The sequence below is a fragment of the Triturus cristatus genome, chromosome 4_1 (assembly GCF_964204655.1).
Source record: "Triturus cristatus chromosome 4_1, aTriCri1.1, whole genome shotgun sequence".
Taxonomy (NCBI): Eukaryota; Metazoa; Chordata; class Amphibia; order Caudata; family Salamandridae; genus Triturus; species Triturus cristatus.
In genome coordinates, this window is record NC_140585.1 from 270,854,949 (window position 1) to 270,878,239 (window position 23,291).

The 23,291-nt window shown below is 45.2% G+C and overlaps 1 protein-coding gene across 1 annotated transcript in view; it reads left to right on the plus strand.

Annotated features, from left to right (window-relative positions):
- Positions 1-15,232, plus strand: part of LOC146854247 (V-type proton ATPase 116 kDa subunit a 4-like) — a 2,520,670-nt gene extending 2,505,438 nt beyond the window's left edge. The window contains exons 17-18 of the mRNA XM_085651038.1: positions 14,790-15,006; positions 15,062-15,232. Of these exons, the coding sequence (XP_085507164.1) occupies positions 14,790-15,006; positions 15,062-15,232 (388 nt within the window). The remainder of the gene's footprint in view (positions 1-14,789; positions 15,007-15,061) is intronic.
- The last annotated feature ends 8,059 nt before the right edge of the window (positions 15,233-23,291 follow it).

Here is a 23,291-nt window from a genome sequence, read left to right on the forward strand (position 1 = left end):
GGGAGACACTGGCATGGACGTGGGGGAGGGATCCAGCACCGGGGCCACCAGTGCTGGGGAGTCTGGCGCAGCAAGTGGCACGGAGGCTGAGGGGAGTGAGGCGGAGGACCTGTCCAGTCCCACCACCGACTATGACGCTGACGGGTCCGAGGCTGAGCTCCCAGAGGGGGCGGAGACTGCTCCCAGAGCAGAAAGCAGCACTCCATCTCTCGCCGCACCCTCCATTCCCATCATCGGCCTCCCACTTGCTCGGGTCCCTTGTGTCCGTGCTAGGCGACAACAGGTGCGTGAGAGACGGCAAGGAGGCATATTTAAAAGGTGAAGGGTGCACTTCCACTCCGGATCATTCTGTAGTGTGTAGGCACATTCAATTGCATGGTGCTTGTAATACACACGCTCCTAATTTAGCTTGTATTCTGAAAGGGATTCGTGTGCCAGTTATAATACCTTCTTGTACGCTGCTTGCTAACGGTAGTTATGTGCTATTAAATAATGAAGATTACTGTGGGATGCTGGTGGGAATTCCTCACATCGTGACTGTATCACAACGAGTGGTTTACTGTAATAACGTCCTTTTCCCACCCCCGCATGGCCGGCTCGATGTATCCATCTGGCCTTCCATTCCAACCTTGAAAGCAGAGTTCAACAAGATGAGCAGAATAAGGGCTCTATTGTCTCAAAAAGAAGTGCAAGCGCTTTTGAACACTGATCTCCCACTCCATTTTGGGACTCTGATTCAGACTATCTTTAATGCCTCGTCAACAAGTGGCCTGGCTGATTTTTTCTAAATTGTGGGCTCCGGCCTCGTGACCTCCTTCCAAACTGTGTTTGGTGTGATCCCCGCATTTATTCACTTTATTTTTTCCAGCGTCTTCGGAGGTCTCCCTTTGCTTCTCACCCTCGTAGCTGGGGTGATATTATTGATCTGCGTACTACGCTATGGCTGCACAACTTGCGTTACAAGACAGCATGCCCCGGCAGCTCCATCTTCGTAACCAGATGCTTGAATACTACGGCACTCTGCCGCTGGCGACCTTAAGCATTGCCTATGGATTGTCCTTCCGGTTTCCCTTCTTTACCTGCGTGCAACTTGTCTTTCATTGCCTAGATTGTCCATTTGAATGGGCTCTGGATTTGTGCCTGTCTAACTCGGTGTCTCCTGCCCCGGATTATGATCGACTGATGAGCCCCTTAGTGGCTCATGAGTTGGACTGTTCTGGCGTCAGGATTATGACCTGTGGAGCAGCACATGGAGTCCTAGGGAATTGGGACATTGGAACGGCTGCAACAGAATTCTTATCCAGAAGTTATCTTGATGTACCCACCTGTTGTCCACAAATGGTGCTGGATGCCCCGATTGTTGAGGAACACGTGTGTTCTTTCCCCTTGCTGAACTGGATGGCAGATAATTTTGCGGAACGTTCCAATGATTTACTCTTGGAAGCTCTTGCAACTTATTGTGCTTATACCTTGAGGGATTGACTTTTGCCATGCTCATTTCATGGTGCATCCATCGATGTTATCTTTTTTCCCCTTTTACATGGTTCATTTCCCTGAAATATCGTTTATAATTGGAATTTCTTTTCTGACTTTTTCGCTTACCTTCTATGGACTTCCAGTTCATGCCCTTGGTTCCGTTCTATCAAACTTGTACTCTGCGTTCTGGAATTTGCGCCCCTAGTGGTTAGTGGTACGAACAAGGGGGGGTGTAGTGATGATTACTATCTCCATATGTACAATGCTAAGTTAGCACCACCGCGTTAGTTGTTAGAAAGCCATCTTGCCAATTTTGCTGCTTTTGCACGCGACACTGTAGTTGCGTGTTATTAATTGAAATATTCTTACTCGACTTTGCTTCACATGAGAACTGTCTGCTGTTTGACATCCTTCACAGTGAGCAGCGAGCTTGTTCTGTACATTGTGTACACAAACAGTCTGGGTCACTAGACGGTGCATGTTGTTGTGTGCAGGTTGATCGTCCCACTATTTAGCCATTACATGCACGCAGCTGCAGGTACCTGAAAGACAAGTGCTTTTCATATTGCAGTGCAGCACGTTTTTGTTTCATTGTGATGGAGAACTTTTGCAGGAGAAGAGACTAGCTGGTCCTGTGATGTGATTCCACTGAGCTGATCTGTACGGTGGGGGGTCCCCCATTCATACCTAGAGATCTTCTATTAGTCTAATGATACTACTATTAGTTTACTAGCGACAGGAAGGTTGCTGTTTCCACTGTCATTTTCTTATGATTGCTCCTTTCATTGTCTATGATATTGTAACAATGCTGATGCTTCTGAACTTAACCATTTGTCTGCTTATGTTAGCCACAGTACTACATCTTAGGACGCGAGGTTCATTGAATTAACTCTTTCAACTTTACCGTGTCTTTGTCTATTCTGTTGTGGACTGATCTGAAAATAATGACGAACAGGTATTTCTGATTCACACCATTCCTGAGAATATTCTAAGTCGCTTGTTCTGGGTTGTCTATACATTGGGACCGCCGAGCTCAACCTCGGCTAACGAATGGGAAACTAAGCTAGTCTCATAAGGGGTTCTGGGTTCTGAGGGGAGTTTGTGGTACACCAAACATGTCTCCTTCGTGCCAGGCACCGCACCCCCTGCCCCTGTCTCCCCGGCTGCCGTCATTGCAGAGTCTGTAGACATTCTGCGCCAGTTGCAGGTTGGTCAGACATCGCTGCTGCGTGTCCTCCATGGCCACACCAGACTGCTGACACGGATGGTGTCGTACATGGAGGGCATGTCATCAGCGATGTCTGACCAAGGGATGTTGCTAAGGTCCATGGACTCATCACTGACAGCTGCAGTGGGTCTCCTGCAGCGCTCCATCCCCCCACTACCCCGGCACCAACCACACTTCCCACTCCCATGCCTGTCCCAAACACACCCAGACGTCCCCATGCACGCACCCCACCAGACACAGGCAGCACACCACCAGGGAGGGCCAAGTGCACACACAGGGGGGAGAAGGCACAGCCACTGGGTCGGGGGGCAAACAGCAGCCACGCTGTCACAGTAGGAGTCGGCAGTCCTCACGACCCACTACCTCCAAAACCACTCCCCTTGGCTATCCTGCCCAACAGTCAGACAAAGAGTCCTTTATGGCCAGTCTGTCCTTCAGCCCCAGTGTGACACCACCCGCAAGCGTTTGAGGGATTCCCCGGGCAGGGAAGTTGAGTCCCCCCCCTGTCCACACCCTCCCCCAGTTGCGCTGCAACCCATCCCTCTGACCCCCCACCCTCCTTGGGGCCAGTGGTTCCTTCGGGTGCAGGGGAGAAACTGGAAGAGCTTGCGGGCGTGTGCAGTGCCATACTGACCTCCTCCTTTGGCGCTGCCCTACCCCCTGTGGTGGAGTCATACGTCCCTGGAACCACGACACCTACCCGTGCCCCTCCTGTCCCTGCGGTGCCTGGTTCTCCCCCCCCACATGATGCACCCCCTTCTGTGGATGATATGGAACAGTGATCTGTGCAGGCAAGCTAGGGGAGACGCGTCTCAACGTGTGTCCCCCCAGGACTTCGCATCTGGCGTGGCCTATGGGCTTTGTGAATAGTGCACTGTAGCAAATTTTCTTTTGAATGTTGAATGTGGCTTTTTGTTTTTTGTTTGCACACTATTGCTTTTCTGGTATTGCTGTTGGTGCTGCTGCTCCCTGAGTTGGGGTGGTGATAATGTGTTGGGTGTCTGGGAAATGTTGTAGTGTGCTGCTCATGGGGTGGACCCTGGTATCTGCATGCCATCACAAGGTGTCTACATATAATCTTAGATCATGTAAGCTCTTACTGCATGGTGACATTGTCCCAAGGTGTGTTCCTTCCTCTGTGGCACCTGACATCTTCCCTGCAGGGTGTTTCCTAATTGTTGTGCTGAGCTGTGTCAACATTTCCTTGGTGTGTGACACATCCCTTCAACTTTGGCCATGCATGCTCTGTAATGTCTCCACCTGCATTGTTTGTGGCATCCTTGGTGGACACTGTACTTGTGTATGGAGTATATTGACATGACTTCATGTGGACATTTTCCCTTTTACGCACTATGCATTTGTGTACTCCCTGCCTCACACACATGTGTTACGTGTTCTGCAGGGTCTTTGGGCACCTGACTGACAATTATGGCCATTGTATCTGTGGGTACTCCACCCTTTTCCTTCCATGGGAGGCAACAACTTGTTGGCTGCCCCAGCACCTGTACATTCCTATCAGTCCTGGAATGTGGGTGACAGTGTGTGTTCCCTTAGGCTCTCTTAGTTTAGTGGTGTTTAACATGAGGATACAGTCTTGTTGCATGATCTCAGTGTGTGTATTGTGCTTCCACCGCCAGGGGTGGGTATGCATGTGTAATTTGTCATCACACCCACATGTGGTGTGTCATGCAGTGGGGGAAGGACATCCATCCTCATGGGAGTGGGACACTGCTGTCAGTGATGTGTTGTCATGGCACTCTCAACATAGTCGCACATTATGGATGCCTTCATGCACACATGGAGTTATGCTCATCGGAGGATGATGTACACACCCCCATGTCTCTGTCCACTGCTGGGGGTCCTCTACACCGACCCCTCATTTGTCTGGGCACTGCTGGTCGTGATAGGCACCTACCCCTCATTTGTCTGGGCACTGCTAGTCGTGATAGGCACCCACCTCTCATTTGTCTGGGAACTGCTGGGAGTGATAGGCACATACCCCTATGTGTCTGTCCACTGGCGTGGTACGAGCCGTACCCACGCGCTGAAGGCCTGAGTACGGCCCGTACCCCTACGGCACCCCCACTTTGGGGGTGCGGGCCGTACCCATGCCTTTGGGACGTGGGTATGGGCCGTACCGCCATTGTTGGTGTGACGTAGGGGTAGGCATGGTACGAGCCGTACCCACGCGCTGAAGGCCTGGGTACGGCCCGTACCCCTACGGCACCCCAACTTTGGGGGTGCGGGCCGTACCCATGCCTTTGGGACGTGGGTATTGGCCGTACCGCCATTGGTGGTGTGACGTAGGGGTAGGCGTGGTACGAGCCGTACCCACGCGCTGAAGGCCTGGGTACGGCCCGTACCCCTACGGCACCCCAACTTTGGGGGTGCGGGCCGTACCCATGCCTTTGGTACGTGGGTACGGGCCGTACCGCCATTGTTGGTGTGACGTAGGGGTAGGCATGGTACGGCCCGTACCCACGCTCTGAGGGGCATGGGGACATCCCGTATCACCATTGTGGTGGTGACGGGTACGCGTCCACGTCCACTTCCGTTGTGGCGGGACGTGGGATTGGTGGACACCCCCCCGAAGTGACCAGACCATGGAGGTAATTGTTGTGCAGGATATCTTTGTTTTTTGTGGGGTGTGGGTTATGTTTCCTGCCCCTTGCACCTCCCCCCCCATTGCCCCTCGGGGTTGTTCTGACCTTCTGCGGCGTCTGCGTCGGTTTCTGAACACGAGGTCGTAGGCTATGAGGGCCGGGATGACCTGTAGGTTGGGGTCCATGGCTGCCCGTCACGTACCGGTGCTCCTTGTTCGCGTCGTCCTCAATTTCCCGGCAGTTTTTGGCTCCCGTAAAAAATGCTACGTGCAGAACGTCGGCACGATTTGTACTTGCTGGTCCGTAAAACGCTGCCTGACTCCATCCGGATGTCGCGTATGCGCCGTCCAGATTCAGATTTGTATGTATTTTTTTGCCGGACGGTGTTTTTTACGAATCGTACGGTAATGGTGTTTCTGTACGAATCGTACTTGCGGGTTTGTAAAGTGTTTTTCCTGGGTACGAGTCGGACGGGGAAAACGCTCCGTACGACGATTCGTACACAGGTTTTACCGGATCGGAATCGGCACCAGAATGTCAAAACCAACTTCACTAAAAGATGCATTTTTATCATTCTGAGTTCAGGTATACTAAATTTGTTTCTCTACCATGTTCCCTGGGTCAGTTAGGATGATAAGATGTTATAATCAAACTGCCCATTCTGGCCTATATAAGCAGGTAGCCTTGCAATAGCGAAAAACGAAAATGGCTGTAATTCACTATCAGGACATGCAACACACATCAGGGCACGTCCTACTTCTTACATCAGTGTATGGCATCAACTGCAGAATGGTTGAGGCAGAACTCTCTGCAGTTTAATGGCTCCAAAACAGAGGTGTTACATTGCTCGCTGGATCGTGTCCCTCGGTCACTGCCCCTTGATTTTTGGCCCACCTCTTTTCAGGACACTCCCTTGGCAGCAGTTTCTGTCAGAAACCTGGGGGTAATGCTTGGGCCTAATCTTCAACTGGATCTTTTCGTAAATAAAACTGTGGCCACCTGTATGATGCTGCTCCGTATGCTGTGGAAGATTCTTCCGCTGCTGCCGGTTCATGTTCGGCCAGAAGTAGTGCGTGGCACCATACTGAGCAGATTGGATTACTGCAACGCACTACTGCTGGGAGCCCCAATTAATTTGGTGGCTAAGCTGCAACGTGTGCAGAACATGGCGGCCAAGCTGGCTCTGTCGCGGCGCCGTTCCGATTCTTCTTCTATGGCGCTAGTCGATCTTCATTGGCTACCTGTCCGGCAACGAGTTATCTTTAAATCACTTTGTTTAGTGTTTAAAGGACTTCATGGGCAAGGACCTGTTCCGCTGCAGGAACTGTTCCAGTGGAATGTTCCGACCCGCTCCCTTCGGTCTTTGTCAGCACATCTCGTGACAATTCCAAAGGTAATCAGGGCTCGGATGGGCGGGCGGGCTTTTGGATTTGTGGCAGCAAAACACTGGAATACTCTTCCCCTGTCGCTGAGAAGCTCCAGGGACTTCCTTTCTTTTAGGAAGGAATTAAAAACATTTATTTTTCCTAGGTTTGGCTAACTCTTCTTGATTGTTTGTGTGGTGTTGGTATAATTGTCTGAAGCGCCAGGATACCCTTCGGGTGACAGTTTTGCGCTATACAAGTACGCCATACATACATACATACATACATACTTACAATGCACCCTGCCCGCAGGCCTACTTTAGGGGTGAGTAACATGCAGAAAAGGGAATGTTTGGGGACTGGTAAGTGGGTGCACTTACCAAGTCGACTTGGCAGTACCAGACTGCACACAGGCGCTGTGGTGGCAGGCCTGAGACACACTTTCCACGCTTTCCACAACCAGTGCTCCAAGCCCACCAGCAGCATTTGATTTACAGGCCCCGGGCACACACACAGTGCACTGTGCTAGGGTCTGACAGTAAATCAAAATAAGCCAATCAGGGAGTCACTAATCCATACATCAATTTGTCATAGGGAGCACTTGCACTTTGGCACTGATTAGCAGTGACAAAGTGCCCAAAGTATCTTAACCAGCAAAAACATGTCAACAACAGAGGAGGCATAGCGAAAACATGGAAGGGAGACCCACGCCAAGGGTGCCAGGTCTAACAGTCACTGTCTCCATTAGAGCTAGATGCATAAGGGTTGTGCCTGTGCATCTGAGTGAAGGTGTAGATGCTTGAAACACTGTCTGAGGGAACATATTACTACCTGCACCTCTTCAAAACTAATTACATGACACCCAACTGAATGTAGAACACTACATGTAAAATTTATCATATGCAGATAAAATTGTGTGTACCTGTGAAAAACTTCTAACTCCATGTCTAAGCTTTTAGACATATAACAGTTAACCCTAAAACTAGCAAGAGGCTACCTTGGGGGTGACTTTTAAGTAGTACAACAGCAGGTTAAGGCTTGTCAAGGGGTTTAAAATACCAAGCCGGCCTAGCATTTAAAGATGCATGCACAGACTTAAGTGCACTAGGCTTGCAACATTTTCAGAGGAATACGTGTCTGGATGGTTCACTTGCTTGTGTCAATGTGTCCTATCTGGGTTTTTTTTATATATGTAAAGGTTTTTAGTATTTTGCTCACTCTACTTGCGATTATTCTTCTTTGTAAATGTATATGTAAGGGGTGACTTTTAAATAGAACATCAACAGGTTAAAGCTTGACAAGCAGTTTTAAATACCATGTTACCCTTTCCACTAAAATGCAATACACAGGCTCAAATGTATGACACGTGACACATGGAAGCACTTATGCTTCACGCACATACTCTCGTTTTCCAACGCCTACTACACGTACAGCACTGAAGTACGCCCTTACAAATGAATCAAATATACCATTTGTAAATAAGGTACCAAAACTGTATGTAGCATACACAAATATTTACTCACCCATTTACAAAATTTTCAATCGTCTAATTAAAAATGCAATTTTGAGAACAGAAGTCTTATTACTGTTGACTATTTTATGATACAAAAGACCAACTTTGATAGTCTTCACTTCAATATATCAATTTCTTTTCAAATACTTGACTAGTTCCATATCCACCTGACTTCATCTATAAACACTATATATACATATACATACACACACACACACACACACATATATATGCTGTAAACTGGATCCACCCGTCAATACGGCTTTTACCTCATGAAGGTTGCTGCAGTGGATGTCAGAGTGCGTCTCCACAGGTGGGAACCTTGGAGCTTTGATATATATATATAGCCTGCCCTGCCCTATCAGCAAGCTATCACCAAACATTGTGCGATTATCGCTGTATTTCCAGCGATAATCGCACAATTGGCAGCTTGCGCCTGGAATTTTATCGCATTTGAGATAAGCGTTGCTAATAGCACGTTATCTCAGCGATAATATTTGTCGATAGCCGGCGATAATTATTCTAGCACTAAGTGCGCTTTGTGATAAATATCACCGGTTGTTGCTGATATGCCCCGAATTTAACATCTGTTAAATTCCTGACAAAGGCATACTTAACATGGGGGTGGATTCTGTGGCTAAGACCACAGGCCCTATCATCTAGGATATCACCGTTTTCCACCATGGAAAACGGCGATATCCACACTATCTCTGGAATTTTTATCGCCTCAGCGATGCACGTTGTTGATAACACGCTAACCGGGCGATAAATTCCAGAGATAGCCGGCGATAAATATGCAAGCGCTAAGCGCGCTTTGCGATATTCATTCCCGGCCCTTGTTAATATGCCCCAAAGTGAGTATAAAAGAATAAAACGGGTAGCACGAGAGTTAAAAATACAGTGCACAAAACTACTAGGTGGCAGAACGTGCATGCACGATCTCTACAAAACAGGTGGCGTGGGGAAAACTGACAGCATAGTGCTGGAGTCAAACTGGTATGAACGCCTATCGCAGGAAGAGAGAAAATATTGCAGAACTAAAGTGCATGAGGGCTGTCAAGGGTGAACAACCCCCAGAACCCAGAAGAAAACACATAATAAAAGCCGAGTTTTGTAGAAACAAACAGGAGACCTTAAAAAAATCGGGGGGCATGCTCTGTGATAGCCGTAGAAAGTGAGTAAAAGGAATTTTATGTATATACATAAGTGTAGAGAAAATGCAGATGGATAAATCCATCTAATGTGTAAATGACAACGACGCAAAAAATCTATACTAAGTTGTGTATTTACATTCTAATGTTTACCAGTTTAGTGCAAGCATCGTGCACGGAGTAACCATGTGGACGTGCGTAAATAAAGGTGACGGTGGTGCAACAATAATATACCGTATGGAAGTGCTGATGAAATAAATATGAAAACAATGGACAGAGCAATAGTTAAATAGAACTAAGCCACTGTCCCAGCCAGGGCAAATAAGAAACTAACCGCATAGTGTGTGACAGAGCCTCCACTAGTGGTGGGAAGGAGGGTATTGCCTGGAGTCGCAAAAATGAGAAATGCAATGCGGAGTAAAAAACAACAAATAAGATGGAAGAGGAAAACAGGGCAGGCATCAAATGGATCACAATGTACATAGTTACAAATGTAATGGCAAGGCGATTTTACATAGGTCAGCATAAAAAACCGTATAGAACCATAACACATAGTGTAGAATGTATATGAGTGATGGGTGTTACAGTAAGCTATAGGTAATTGTACATATCCTCACTCATATTAATGCCATAAGGAGCCTTGGTCTCAAGTTCCAGAATGTATCATGTTTCAAGCTGTCTAAGCTTTTTCTCCCGGGTTGCCTCTCCGTCGAAGAGTGGGCACACTATTGATCACAAAGTACTTCAAGTGATCTAGATTTTTACTGTGTACCGCTTTGAAGTGCCTGGCAACTGGGGCGGAAGGATCGTTGTTAAAAATCGCTCTCAGGTGCTGAAGGATCCTCATGTGTACCTGGAGTTTAGTACTGCCCACGTATCTGAGATTGCAGCTACATTTTAGGATGTAAACAGTGTACTCTGTTCTGCATGTGTAATTGTGATGGAGGAGTATAGGTTCATATCAAAATCTGGCAGTCACCTGGGAGGTGTTGATGCCAAATCTGCAGGCCCTGCATGTGTTACACTTGTGGAACCCTTTTATATCAGAGAGCCAATTGGATTTGCTGGTAACTTCAGGACTACTCTTGACTAGAGTGTCTCTCATCGAGAATGCTCGACGGTGTGTGATGGTGGGTCTATTAGCCACTAAAGGGCACAACACAGGATCAGTCTGGACAATGCACCAATGTAAGCTGATGATGGACTTGATGGCACGTTCCTCTCTACTAAAGGTGATAATCAGACGAGTGTCTACAGTACCCGGAGTTGTAGTGTCAGGGATACTGCCAGTGTCGCCGTTTGTGGTGGGTAATATAGGGCTAAGTAGTGTCTCTCTAGGTAATATGTTGGCTCTAGTTCTGGCTTTGTGGATGGAGGTGGTGCTGTATCCCCAAACTAGGAAACGAAAGTATGCCTCATCCTGACAGCTCTTCAGATCTACCTCTGAGCTGCAGATACTCCTTAGACGGAGAATTTCTCTGTAAGGTATACTAGCAATAAGGTGTTTAGGATGGAAGCTCGTGGCATGGAGGGTAGAGTTCCCTGTATTGTGTTTGCAATGTAGTTTGCATTGGAGGAACCCTTGGTCAGTGTAGGTAGTGACATCCAAGAATTCAATAGCACTCTTGCTGATGTGAGCAGTAAATTCAAGGTTGAGTGCATTATTGTTGATGGTAGAGACAAATTCAAGGGCACCTTCACTGGAACCATTCCAAATCACAAACACATCGGCAATATAACGAAGCCATGTTACAACATGGGCGTTCCATGCCTCACTATGTTTGACCTTGAGTACCTGTTACTCCCACCAGCCAACATGCAAGCAAGCGTAACTAGGGAAGAAACAGGCACCCATGGCGACTCTCGCAGTTGTTGATAGGTAATTCTATCAAACATAAAGAAATTGTTATCCAGGCACCACTTAAGCATGAACAATAACAGTCCATTGTGACAATAGCAGTGAATAGGGCGTTAATTAAGGTAATGTTCGCAAGCCTTCAGTCCATCACAGTGCTTGATGCTTGTGTCTAGAGATGTTATATCCATTGACATCATGGTGTAGTTGTCTGACCATTGGATTTCATTGATTTTGTTAAGGAAATCACTGGTGTCACGTAAGTAAGAGGGTAGAGATACCACAAACTCCTGTAGGAAGTAATCAACATATTTAGACATGTGTTCACATAGGCTGTTACATGCGGATATGATAGGACAGCCAGGGATAGGTGAATTACCCTTGTGAACCTTGGGAAGGAAGTAAAGTACAGGAAGTATGGGTGTCTCGTGGTGTAAGAATAGGAATTCTTCTTTGCTGATTAGGCCTTCTATCTTAAAGCCGTTCAGTTTCTTTTTGAGAGTGTTCCTGCATTTATTGACTTCTTGGGCATTGGATACTCTGTAGCATGTGATGCCAATCAACTGAGAAAGATAATGAGAAAGAATTGGCACATCCTTAAAACGGATGCAGTAATTGGTCCAGACTTACCTGTTGCTCCCAAAATAACTTTTTAAAAAGCTAGGTCAATTAGAGATCATTTAGTCCAAAGTCACTTACAAAAAATAACTAACACCAAGGTAACCCTGAAGGAAATGAAGGGTTTTTCTCATGTGCAAAATGCAAAGCCTGTGTAAATAGCAAGAGAATATTGTCATATGACATACCAGGAAAAAAACAAGAAGAAATCAATCAATAAGTTCCTAACTTGCAATACTACCTATGTAGTATACTGTCTTGTATGCCCATGTGGACTTAGAGACATAGGGAGTACCATTCACCCCACAAAAATCAGGATATTGATGCCTGGTATCCTGTCACCAGACACTTTGCTGTGAAACATCAGACCAACAGGGATCTGTTGTGCTATTTTGGTATAGACTCTGTACCTTTATGCAAAAGAGGGGGCGACAGAATTACAAAGCTTAGAAGTTTAGAGTCAAGATATATTATAGACCTTCAAATGAAAATGCCCAATGGAATGAATAGCGGGGAAGAGCTGGATATACGCCTTGGAGATTAAAAAGGTTCAAAAGGTTCAAAAGCCTAAAAAGTACAGGGAACAACATAAGGTGACTCTGAACCTATTTGATATGAAGGTGAGCATTTAGAAGGAGGTTAAAACATGAATTTTCTGTATTGATACAATGAATTGTATATACTTGTTTTTGTGCTTGAGCAGGATTAACCGAGTAAGAATGATTTGGCATGCACATGACATGAACGAATATAAGGCTGATATATGGCAGAATAAGTTCTAAACAAGATTTAGAGAATGTGTTTCGATGATGGTTTCTTTAATGAATTTAAATGGCAATGTTGGATCACCACAGCCGCCTTTCAGGAGGCACACCTTGGTAAAAAGCCGATACACGGCAAGATATTAAATAGGATTTACTTTGTAATATCAGTAACAGTTGGTGGTGCTACCAAGGACAGTAAGGACGAGATAGTGGAGCCGATACACGGCATTATATTGTTTATGAATTTGGCAATGTGTTGAAGGTTAAAATGTATTTAATGCTTTGTAATCTAAACAGAATGTCACATTATACACCGTTCCAATATGGCGACCATAAGTAACTCCAAAAATTAGTCCATAATCTATGTTTTTTTAACATACCATGTGATAATGTTTTTGTAAAAACACTGTTTCGTTCGACGTGCGAAAACTAAAAACATTGATAAACGCACCAGCCGAAACGCGTTTGTTTTGCTCTTAATAAAATAGATTCTGACATCACCTTCTTCCTTAGAACATAGGAGTGGGAAAGAAGGAGCTTGCATATTTTCGCAGCACACCGCCGCGATCACAGCACCCGTCCGTGGGTGCACCAGCAACGGTGTATTGGAGCGGAGATATATATATATCTATATATATATATATATATATATATATATATATATATATACATGTTTATAGATATATAGATATATAGATATAAATACATATACACACAATCATCATGAATCTCTTCATCATTAACATACGTCTTAATTTGCTAAGCCCTTTGTCAAATATTGCCACTGTTTCACTTCAAATTTCTTCACAGAGAAAAGGATTAGTATGTCTCTCAGGAAAAAAGAACTAGTAATGGCACTTTTTCCCTTTCTTTTTCCACTCACTCATGCTCATAAGGTCAGCAAATCAAAACGTTCTGTTCATTATTTCCTAATATTATGCTAGTTTTCATTGGCCACTTTCTTTTAACCCTTTATTCTAATTTTACATCTATAGATGTTATAATGATTTTATAATGATTTTGTAAGTAGATTTGTAAGTGTCACACTGTGTGTTTAAAGTGGGTGCATAAGTCTAAGTTGGTCTGTGAGTGAGTACATGAGTATCTGAGTGAGTCTGTGAGTGAGCGCATGAGTGTCTGAGTGGATCTGTGACTGGGTGCATCAGTGTTTGAGCTGGTCTGTGAGGGTGTGCACCGGTGTCTCAATATATCTCTGAGTGGTTCTGTGAGTGTCTGGGTGAGTCTGTGAGTGGGTGTGTGAGTCTCTGAGATGGTCTGTGAGGATGTTCTTGACTCTATATATATACCTTTCAGGCATGGAGTGACGCATAAATTATGCAAAAAAAGAATCAGAGAACTCTGGGTAGTTGTCAAGTTTAGGTGGAAAGCAGATCCAATATAGAGCACTCTTGACACCAGCGACACTCTAAATTTGCTCACCTCAAATGTCTGCTTTTCTATCAAATTCTTTAAGCATAGGATTAGCACAGTGCCATCCATGCCTAGATAGAAAGGGACAAAGTATTTTACCATGGCACAGTATTACAGCTTTGGATTGGTGAAATACCATCCTAGCCAACCTCAAAACCTCAAAACAAAATATGCTGAAAGACTTTGCTGTGGAAATAGTAAAAGATTTTGTTCCTTTCTATCTCGGTGTAGATGGCACTGTGCTAATCCCATGCTTAAAGACTTTGATAGAAAAACAGACATTTGAGGTGAGCAAATTTAGAGTGTTGAGAGTGCTCTATATTGGAACAGACATTGAGGTGTTGCTGGTGTTGAGTGTGCTCTATATTGGAGCTGCTTTCCACCTAAAATTGAGAACTACCCAGAGTTCTCTGCTTCTTCTTTCTTTTTGTTGCAGATGTATATATCTATATATATCTATATATATATAAATGTATATATATAGATATATACTCCACTTGCCTGCGAAATACTTACATTTTCATTGTAAAGGCATGCATGGTAAAGGCATCCGTAATAAAGGCAAATGCCTTGTAATGGATGCGCGGTAAAGGTAATTCATGGTAATGAACGCGTTGTAAATGCTGTTTCCCGGAGCGTATACATTATTCTCATGCTTACTTTTACTAATGTGTGAAATTTTATAAAGAGTGAAATAATGTCTTTTCAGAATCTTGGCAACTAACGTGTGACATGCATGCTTTTGTTTACATTGACTTCAATAAGCACGTTTTCACATATTTCCAGCTACTTCAAGAGAACCATGGATGTGGTGTTGCAGTTCTTCCCTCAGATGATATTTATTCTATGTCTATTTGGGTACCTTGTGTTCATGATCTTCTACAAATGGTTGCAGTTTGACTGTCAGACCTCCGGCTATGCGCCAAGTATCCTCATCCACTTCATTAACATGTTTATGTTTACTTATGATACTCCAAGCAACGCACCCCTATATGAAAAACAGGTAAGAAAAGGATCAGTTACTATGTGGTTAATCTTTTCTTATGACTTAGATGTAGAAATACTTGGAAGAATATTCTAAACCGACCATGAGGCAAGTATACTTGTCTAGCTCTGCCTCCCTTCTCATGGGAGATTCAAAGTTGTGTTCCTCCCACAGCCTTGAATTGGGTGAGCAGGAGAAAGACCAGGTTAAGAGTTTAGAGGTTATTGGGACAGATGTAGAATGAGGCAGGACAGTCAGGTTCTTGCCCCTACACTGCACCACTACTTCCTTTTCTCCTTAAATAATTGTGTGTTGCCAAGCCATTGATAGCACAAGGCAGGTAGAACTGTGAATAATTCAGGAGGAAGACTGTTAGACAGGACAGCTCACTCCCCCCAGATACCTGCCAATCCAGTAAAGTTAAAGGATTTGTCAATAGTGGGAAGAAAATACGGGAGATACTCTGGTAGGTGGTAAGAATAAATCAGCAAGTAAGTGGGACAACGAACATCGAGATTAGAAAGGCTGCTGTACATAAAGCAACACTGTAACTAATGACTAGGATTCCTATATTTTAACAGGCACGAAGATACCACTAGCTCACGAAAACATAAAGCAAATACTGTTGCAAAGTTGGGGCACCATTGATTGACAGGATTTTGAAATTAAATAGCAATGAGATTCCTAGAAGACATAGTCTGTCTCTTTTGCAAATGTGGATCGCAATAGTTATTATGCTTTGACAAACTTTCTGTCATAGGTTGCCAATGATATTGAGATCCAGGTTGTGGGGACTTAAAAATGCCTTATTCGTGAGCTATATGGAAAATGTTTGTTGGTCTTAGTCCATTTACTCATGATGAAGTGAACACTCACAGAACAAACAATTGTCATAATTTAACAATAAGGTCCTTATTACAAGGTCTGGCTAGTAGTGCCCAATTGGGCACAAACAGGTTTTTGTGCCCAAATGGGCAAGACAAGTTGTGCAAAATATGTGGAATGTGAGATTTTTTGTTTTGTTTAGTGCATGCTAAAAATACCTGACTAAATCTGCACGGAGAAAGTAATTGAAATGTGTGAAAATCTATGTTAATTTAGTGTGCTAACTGACACGACAGGGTTTGCATCATAGGATATTCATTTATAGCAAGAAATGATAGAATAATTACTCCCATATTTTAGGGAACCTGGAACACATCCAATAAAAATATCAAAGAGGAATTAGGCTTTCACAAATGTAGAGAACCAACCCTAAAAGCCTATTGGAGGCAGTGTTTTCCAAATGTTATCTTCGCTATTAAAAAACCCTCCTCAAAACTTCATTGTAGCACCTATTGCAATTTGCTGCCTCACCAGTGCAATAACAATGAGGAGATCAGCCGGATAGACTTTACAATAGTAGAATTAAAAAATAAGGATCCAGGAGCTTTTAATCGAATGATGCAACGTACTGGCAGTTTGTATAAAAGGTCTTTCTTGAGTGTTGGATGTTTCATAGAGTCACATACTTAAATCTTTCCCCTTAGTCGAATTCATCGAAGTGGGAGTCAAACTGTTCAATAGTTAAGCAGTATAGTATGCTACACATAGCCTATACTGACAATGGAACATTCACTTTAATAACATATGCACATAATTTAAAAGAAACCAAACTTCAGCCAATCGGGTGACATCATCATCTAGAACGCTCCCCACAGAGGCTTCTTTTCTACTGCATGTCATGTGAAGTGAGTTTCCCTGAGCTCTGCTCAGTTCTTTAACTGTATTATTCATGTAAACCCTTTTTTAACCTATAACTATCAAATACTGACTATTAACATTTCAAAGCCATCAAGAAAAGGAATTTTCAGACCCTGTGCAATCTATGGGAAAAAAAGAATTCTTTCTGAAGACCCACATAAGGAGTGTATCTACTGCCCACACCCTGCCCACAAGGTTAAGGACTGTAAAATCTGCTACACTATTTCCTCCAAAACTCTTAAAGATAGGGAAAGGGAAAAATCTCTTATGGCTACAGAAATTGAAATCAAGAGGCATATTATCAAGCCAGGTGATAAAATTATCGCCGCTTTAGCGGCAGAAAACTGCCGCTAAAACGGCGATAATGGGCTTGATAATATGCTCTATGGAATTTCAATTGAAGCCCAAGTTAGATGTGAAGGACATCTAACATGGGCTTCAATTGGAATTTCATAGACCATATTATCAAGCCCATTATCGCCGTTTTAGCGGCAGTTTTCTGCCGCTAAAGCGGCGATAATTTTATCGCCTGGCTTGATAATATGCCCCCAAGAAAGTCTGTTCTTTCTGAGGAGGAGGATAGTGAGGATTCAACTCACTATCAAGTAAGGTCATGGAAAAGGGAAACGTTGCGTGACCAAGGTCATCAGAGGCATCTAGGAAGGCATTAAAAATTACTTATCATGAGTCTAAAACAGACAGTTCTCTAAGGGAGAAAAAAAAAATCTCCTCAGAAACTGTGTGGTTAGAGTCTACCACTCCGTTCTCTCCAACTTGGCAATATGCTTAGAAAAATCCTCCTCCGGACCATTGAAGATAAAGGCTAAACTGGCTTTAAAAATGTCGACAAATACATCAGCAAACATACCAAAGGCAACGGTAACGTCGAAATCCATGTCGTTGATGACACGGTTGACGGCAATCACATCAATAACATCATCACCATCGTTCCCATCGGCAAAGACATGGTCGACGAGGACTCCGTCGACAATGACGATCCATTTGATGAAAGGACGATTGACGTAACCATCATAGTTGACAGTAAAACCAGCAAAGAAGCTTCCACCGCCAGTAAATGCAACCATGGATTTGACGACGACTTTGTCAATTGTAGCATTGATGAGGGATATACCATCTCAAGAATGTTTGCATCCCTAGCATTTATCGCAAACAAAGGTCTCTCCTCACCCGCCAAGGCACCTTCTTGATGAGGATGATTCAGACTATGAGGGTCCGTTTGAGGTGGCCCATAGCCTTTCTGAACTAAATGTCAAGTATCAGGAGGGGGATGAGGAAGAGTATTACAACGATTACTATGTTCCACAACAACAAAAATACATGGAAAGGCCTAAACAATATGTCAAACATTTCCAACACTATGGTCACTTCCTATCCCAAGAAGGCATGTTTTATGTTCCTTTAGCCTTGGTTAAAGACCTCCAAGGCATTTTGCATGATTATTATAAAAGATTCCCAGAACCCACCAAGGCAGCATCTCCAATGTAGCCCATGCATCAACTTCCAGCTCCAACTCCGAGAACTTCTCACCCTATACCGCAATGTCTAACACCTAGAATGACTCCAGCTTCTAGCTTTGCAGTGCCTCCTAGGGATGACCCATTCTCCTCAGATGATGACAGACAGAAGGGGGAAATCCCTGACAATTAATGTATTCCCAATGAATGGGATGACTATTTCATTCTGACTCCATCTCTACAGATGGCGAACTCTCAACCTGATGATATTGGAGGTTTCATAAACTAATGGAAAGAGCTGCAAAAACATTTCACTTGCCTTTGGTAGTTAAAACATCAGGATTCTATTTGCATAATTTGTTTAAGAGCCTACAAAGAGATCAATCAGAGTGGTTCGAATAGTGGATTATACTTGGGAGGAAGGCACAACAATTATGAAAAATCCTGCTACATTCGCTTCTGTCCTGCAATGGATTGACAAGAAATATAAGGCACTGGAGAACTTGCCTGCATGTTTGGTTGGTCGCCCAAGACCAGATTTTATGATAACACAGGCAGCTCAGCGCCAGTCCAAGAATCCTTTAACACCCATATCAACTCTGCCAGACAGAGAAAGGCAGGCTCCTGGATAATATTGTCAAAATATTTTTTACAACGTCAGCAACTACAGTTCGAGCTTCCAATTCACCACCCATATTATGCTGGTACAACAAGCAAATGTGCTGGAACATCACCGCAAATATCGGGCCTGATTTCGATCCTAGAGGACGGGCTACTCTGTCACAATGGGGACGGATATATAGATTCCATTATACACTATAGAATATATTGTAGGAAAGTGCCCCTTTCTGCCTGGTATTCAAGTATTTTGACTGGAAGTGCACTGGGTCCCTGCTAACCAGGTCTTCAGTGCCAGATCTCTTTCCCAAAACTGTCCAATTGTACCCCAATTGGAAATATCTTTAGCACTGTTAGTCCATAGCAAGTGGTACCTCTGATAATTAGGACCTGAGGTACAAAAGAGGGTCCCTAAAGGCTGAATCACCTATTCTGCCAACCTAAGAGACCCCTCTCTAAGCACAATAGGTTGCCATTGCAGGCTGCGTGTCTTGGTGCAGACAAAAGTGAAAACACAACATGACACACATCCCTGTGTGCCATGCTCCCTAATACTACTTGCAATATCTGTAAGCCACCCCTACAGCAGGCCTTACAGCCCTAAGGCAGGGTGTATTAAATTACATGTGAGGACATATCTGCATGAGCAGATATGCCCGTGTACTGGTCAAGTTCCATTTCTGTCAGTACAAGTGATCAGGGAAGCCATTTTAAAACATGTGCTGGACACAGGTGAAAATGAGTTCCCCAGCTACATGATGGCTTCATTGAAACCGAAGATGTTTGATATCAAACAGCTTGCATTAATAAAGTTAATAAAGTTAACACTAATTCCAGTGTTGGGTTTATTAATACATGCACCCAGTGGTCACCGTAGAGGTGCACCCTCAAAACCTACCAACTACTAGTGTGATAGCTGACTGGTCCTAATCAGCCTACCACCAGAGACAAGTTCCTTACCCCAAGGGTGAGGGCCTTTGCTCTCAGGAGGTAAGAAACAAAGCTTGCTTGGGCAGGGGGTGTTTACACCCCATCTCACAGGATGACCTGCTGTAGCAGGCTGGCTTAGAAACCGATCCTAGGAAGCTTGTTTCCGGTCCAGGGAAGGCATGGCTTGGCAGTTCGGGCTGGACTGTTCCCATTAGGCACAGGGTCAGACTGATTTGCATATGGCCATGTCTGAACTGGGGTGGCAGAGTGGGCTAAAGAACGGTGATGGATCAAACCCAGATCTGTTGACTGGGTGTGAGTGTTTGATTGGTTCTGATGCTCCGTCCATCACCACCCCCTTTTGTACCGCTTTGTTCGCCATAAGTTGGCAGGGTATGCTCAGACGTGAGTCCCTTGCTCACTTTGCCACTGGATTCATGCAAGCCTGGCTGAAGACGGCTGAAATACCAGAAACCGGTCCTAGGAAGCTTCTTTCCGGTCCAGGGAAGGCATGGCTTGGCAGTTCAGGCTGGACTGTCCCCATGAGGCACAGGGTCAGACTGATTTGCATATGGCCATGTCTGAACTGGGGTGGCAGAGTGGGCTAAAGAACGGTGATGGATCAAACCCAGATCTGTTGACTGGGTGTGAGTGTTTGATTGGTTCTGATGCTCCGTCCATCACCACCCCCTTTTGTACCGCTTTGTTCGCCATAAGTTGGCAGGGTATGCTCAGACGTGAGTCCCTTGCTCACTTTGCCACTGGATTCATGCAAGCCTGGCTGAAGACGGCTGAAATGCCAGAAACCGGTCCTAGGAAGCTTGTTTCCGGTCCAGGGAAGGCATGGCTTGGCAGTTCGGGCTGGACTGTTCCCATGAGGCACAGGGTCAGACTGATTTGCATATGGCCATGTCTGAACTGGGGTGGCAGAGTAGGCTAAAGAACGGTGATGGATCAAACCCAGATCTGTTGACTGGGTGTGAGTGTTTGATTGGTTCTGATGCTCCGTCCATCACCACCCCCTTTTGTACCGCTTTGTTCGCCATAATTTGGCAGGGTATGCTCAGACGTGAGTCCCTTGCTCACTTTGCCACTGGATTCAAGCAAGCCTGGCTGAAGACGGCTGAAATGCCAGAAACCGGTCCTAGGAAGCTTGTTTCCGGTCCAGGGAAGGTATGGCTTGGCAGTTCGGGCTGGACTGTTCCCATGAGGCACAGGGTCAGACTGATTTGCATATGGCCATGTCTGAACTGGGGTGGCAGAGTGGGCTAAAGAACGTGATGGATCAAACCCAGATCTGTTGACTGGGTGTGAGTGTTTGATTGGTTCTGATGCTCCGTCCATCACCACCCCCTTTTGTACCGCTTTGTTCGCCATAAGTTGGCAGGGTATGCTCAGACGTGAGTCCCTTGCTCACTTTGCCACTGGATTCAAGCAAGCCTGGCTGAAGACGGCTGAAATGCCAGAAACAGGTCCTAGGAAGCTTGTTTCCGGTCCAGGGAAGGCATGGCTTGGCAGTTCGGGCTGGACTGTTCCCATGAGGCACAGGGTCAGACTGATTTGCATATGGCCATGTCTGAACTGGGGTGGCAGAGTGGGCTAAAGAACGGTGATGGATCAAACCCAGATCTGTTGACTGGGTGTGAGGGTTTGATGCTCCGTCCATCACCACCCCCTTTTGTACCGCTTTGTTCGCCATAAGTTGGCAGGGTATGCTCAGACGTGAGTCCCTTGCTCACTTTGCCACTGGATTCAAGCAAGCCTGGCTGAAGACGGCTGAAATGCTGGACGGTGCATACTAATTTTAGTGAAGCACCTTGCACTAATCCAGACAACCCTTATGGTGACTTTAGTAGTCCTAGGCAACCATAGAAAGCTCTCTAAGTGGTAGCTGTGGACATCAGCCTTCAGGCTTATTCCATAAGGAATGTTAAGCAGCTTGTTTTACCAGATCTAATCATATATTGTAGGTAAACTGAAAAAGAACCACACAGTGTATTTATAAAAACATATCTACTTATTATATAACACACACTAGCACATTGGTATATCTCCTACCTGGAGATATCAACACAATTACACACAGTACTTCAATTGAAAACTGGTCTGTAAGCACAATACACAATGATCTCTAGGGGAGACCAAACCATATACTAAGAAAGTAGAATGTGAACTGTGACAAAAGTTGGGGCTCAGACCAAGAGAATCAGAAGAGCTGGGGACACAAGGAGCCACCCAATGTAAGTACCCAGGAATCACACAGAGGCTGTGTGCAGAGTGGAAACACAGCTGCGTACTCAATTGAAGTCAACGGAAAAGCTGCGGTTGCAGTTTTGAAGAAGCAGAACTCTTCCTAGCAGACCCCGAAGAAACCCAGATGATGACAGAAGTTGGAGAGCCACCCAACCCATGGATACCCCATGGATACGGACACCTACACCAAGGAAGCCGAGAGCAAAGGTGGGAAGTGACGTTGGAAACTTCCATAGATCACAATGAAGGACTTCAGAAAAGATGTGGCTGGTAAAGACTGTGCAAGAGTCCGGTGGAATCCAAGGGTGGATTTTTGAAGAGAAGAACCTGCAAGCAGAGAGGAGAGAGCCTATGCAACTCGAGGCGACCAGGAGGCACGGAACAGTAATGACCACCGATGACAGTAGATGCAGGAGTGATGATGGTGACCTTTTCATTGCAGCTGTGGGGACAAGTCATCCTTTAAAAGTCCGTGGGACGTCAAAAGTAGCAGATCATCCAGCTTTGTTGCAGTGCCTGCAGATACGGGGGAGTGACTCCTTCATTCCAAGGGAGATTACTTCAGGTATCCTTAATGCTCACAGGTCTGTTAAAGATCCTTGAAGAAGCACAGACACAGATGATGAAGACGACTTGGAGAACAGTGAGACCAGGAGCAGCAGGAGTCTTCCGTGATACAATCTCAGTTCCCAGTGAATTCCAGCGAGGTCCAAGTGTCCAGACGATGGAAGAGTGATGTGGTTTGAGGCTTGAGTCTTGTCCCTTGAAAAATCTAAGGACCCACCCACAGGTGAGCCCTTTTATATTCTAAGAAAGGGGTTAGGCCGACCCATATCCCTTTTCCAGTTTCATGCCAGGTGGGAGGCGACAGCTCCCAGAACTGACCCAATACACTAAGTCCTTTCTGGAAGGTAGTCAAACCTCCCTGTGACAGGAAACTTATTCTTCTACCTTCCCCTACTCAAGCTCAGCTCAGCAGCAGGAGAGTAGAATCGTTTCTGTGGTCGGCCGCAGCACTAGTTTGCTGGTAGACCCTGGAAAGCTGTTGCAAGGCTGCTTCCCGGGGAGCTCCCCAGTGCATTGAATCATACCTCCAACATCAGTAAAGGTGTTGGGGTATAATTCCAACGTGTTTGATAGCAAACATACCCAGGTTCGGCACAGCAACTATATAGTTAGCCATCGTGTAATGACACATGGCCCCTATAAGTATCAAAATGGCTGACCCCACTGACAAAGCCTTGAGAATCGACTCCATGGTTTGTAGGGGGTGTCGTGCTCATG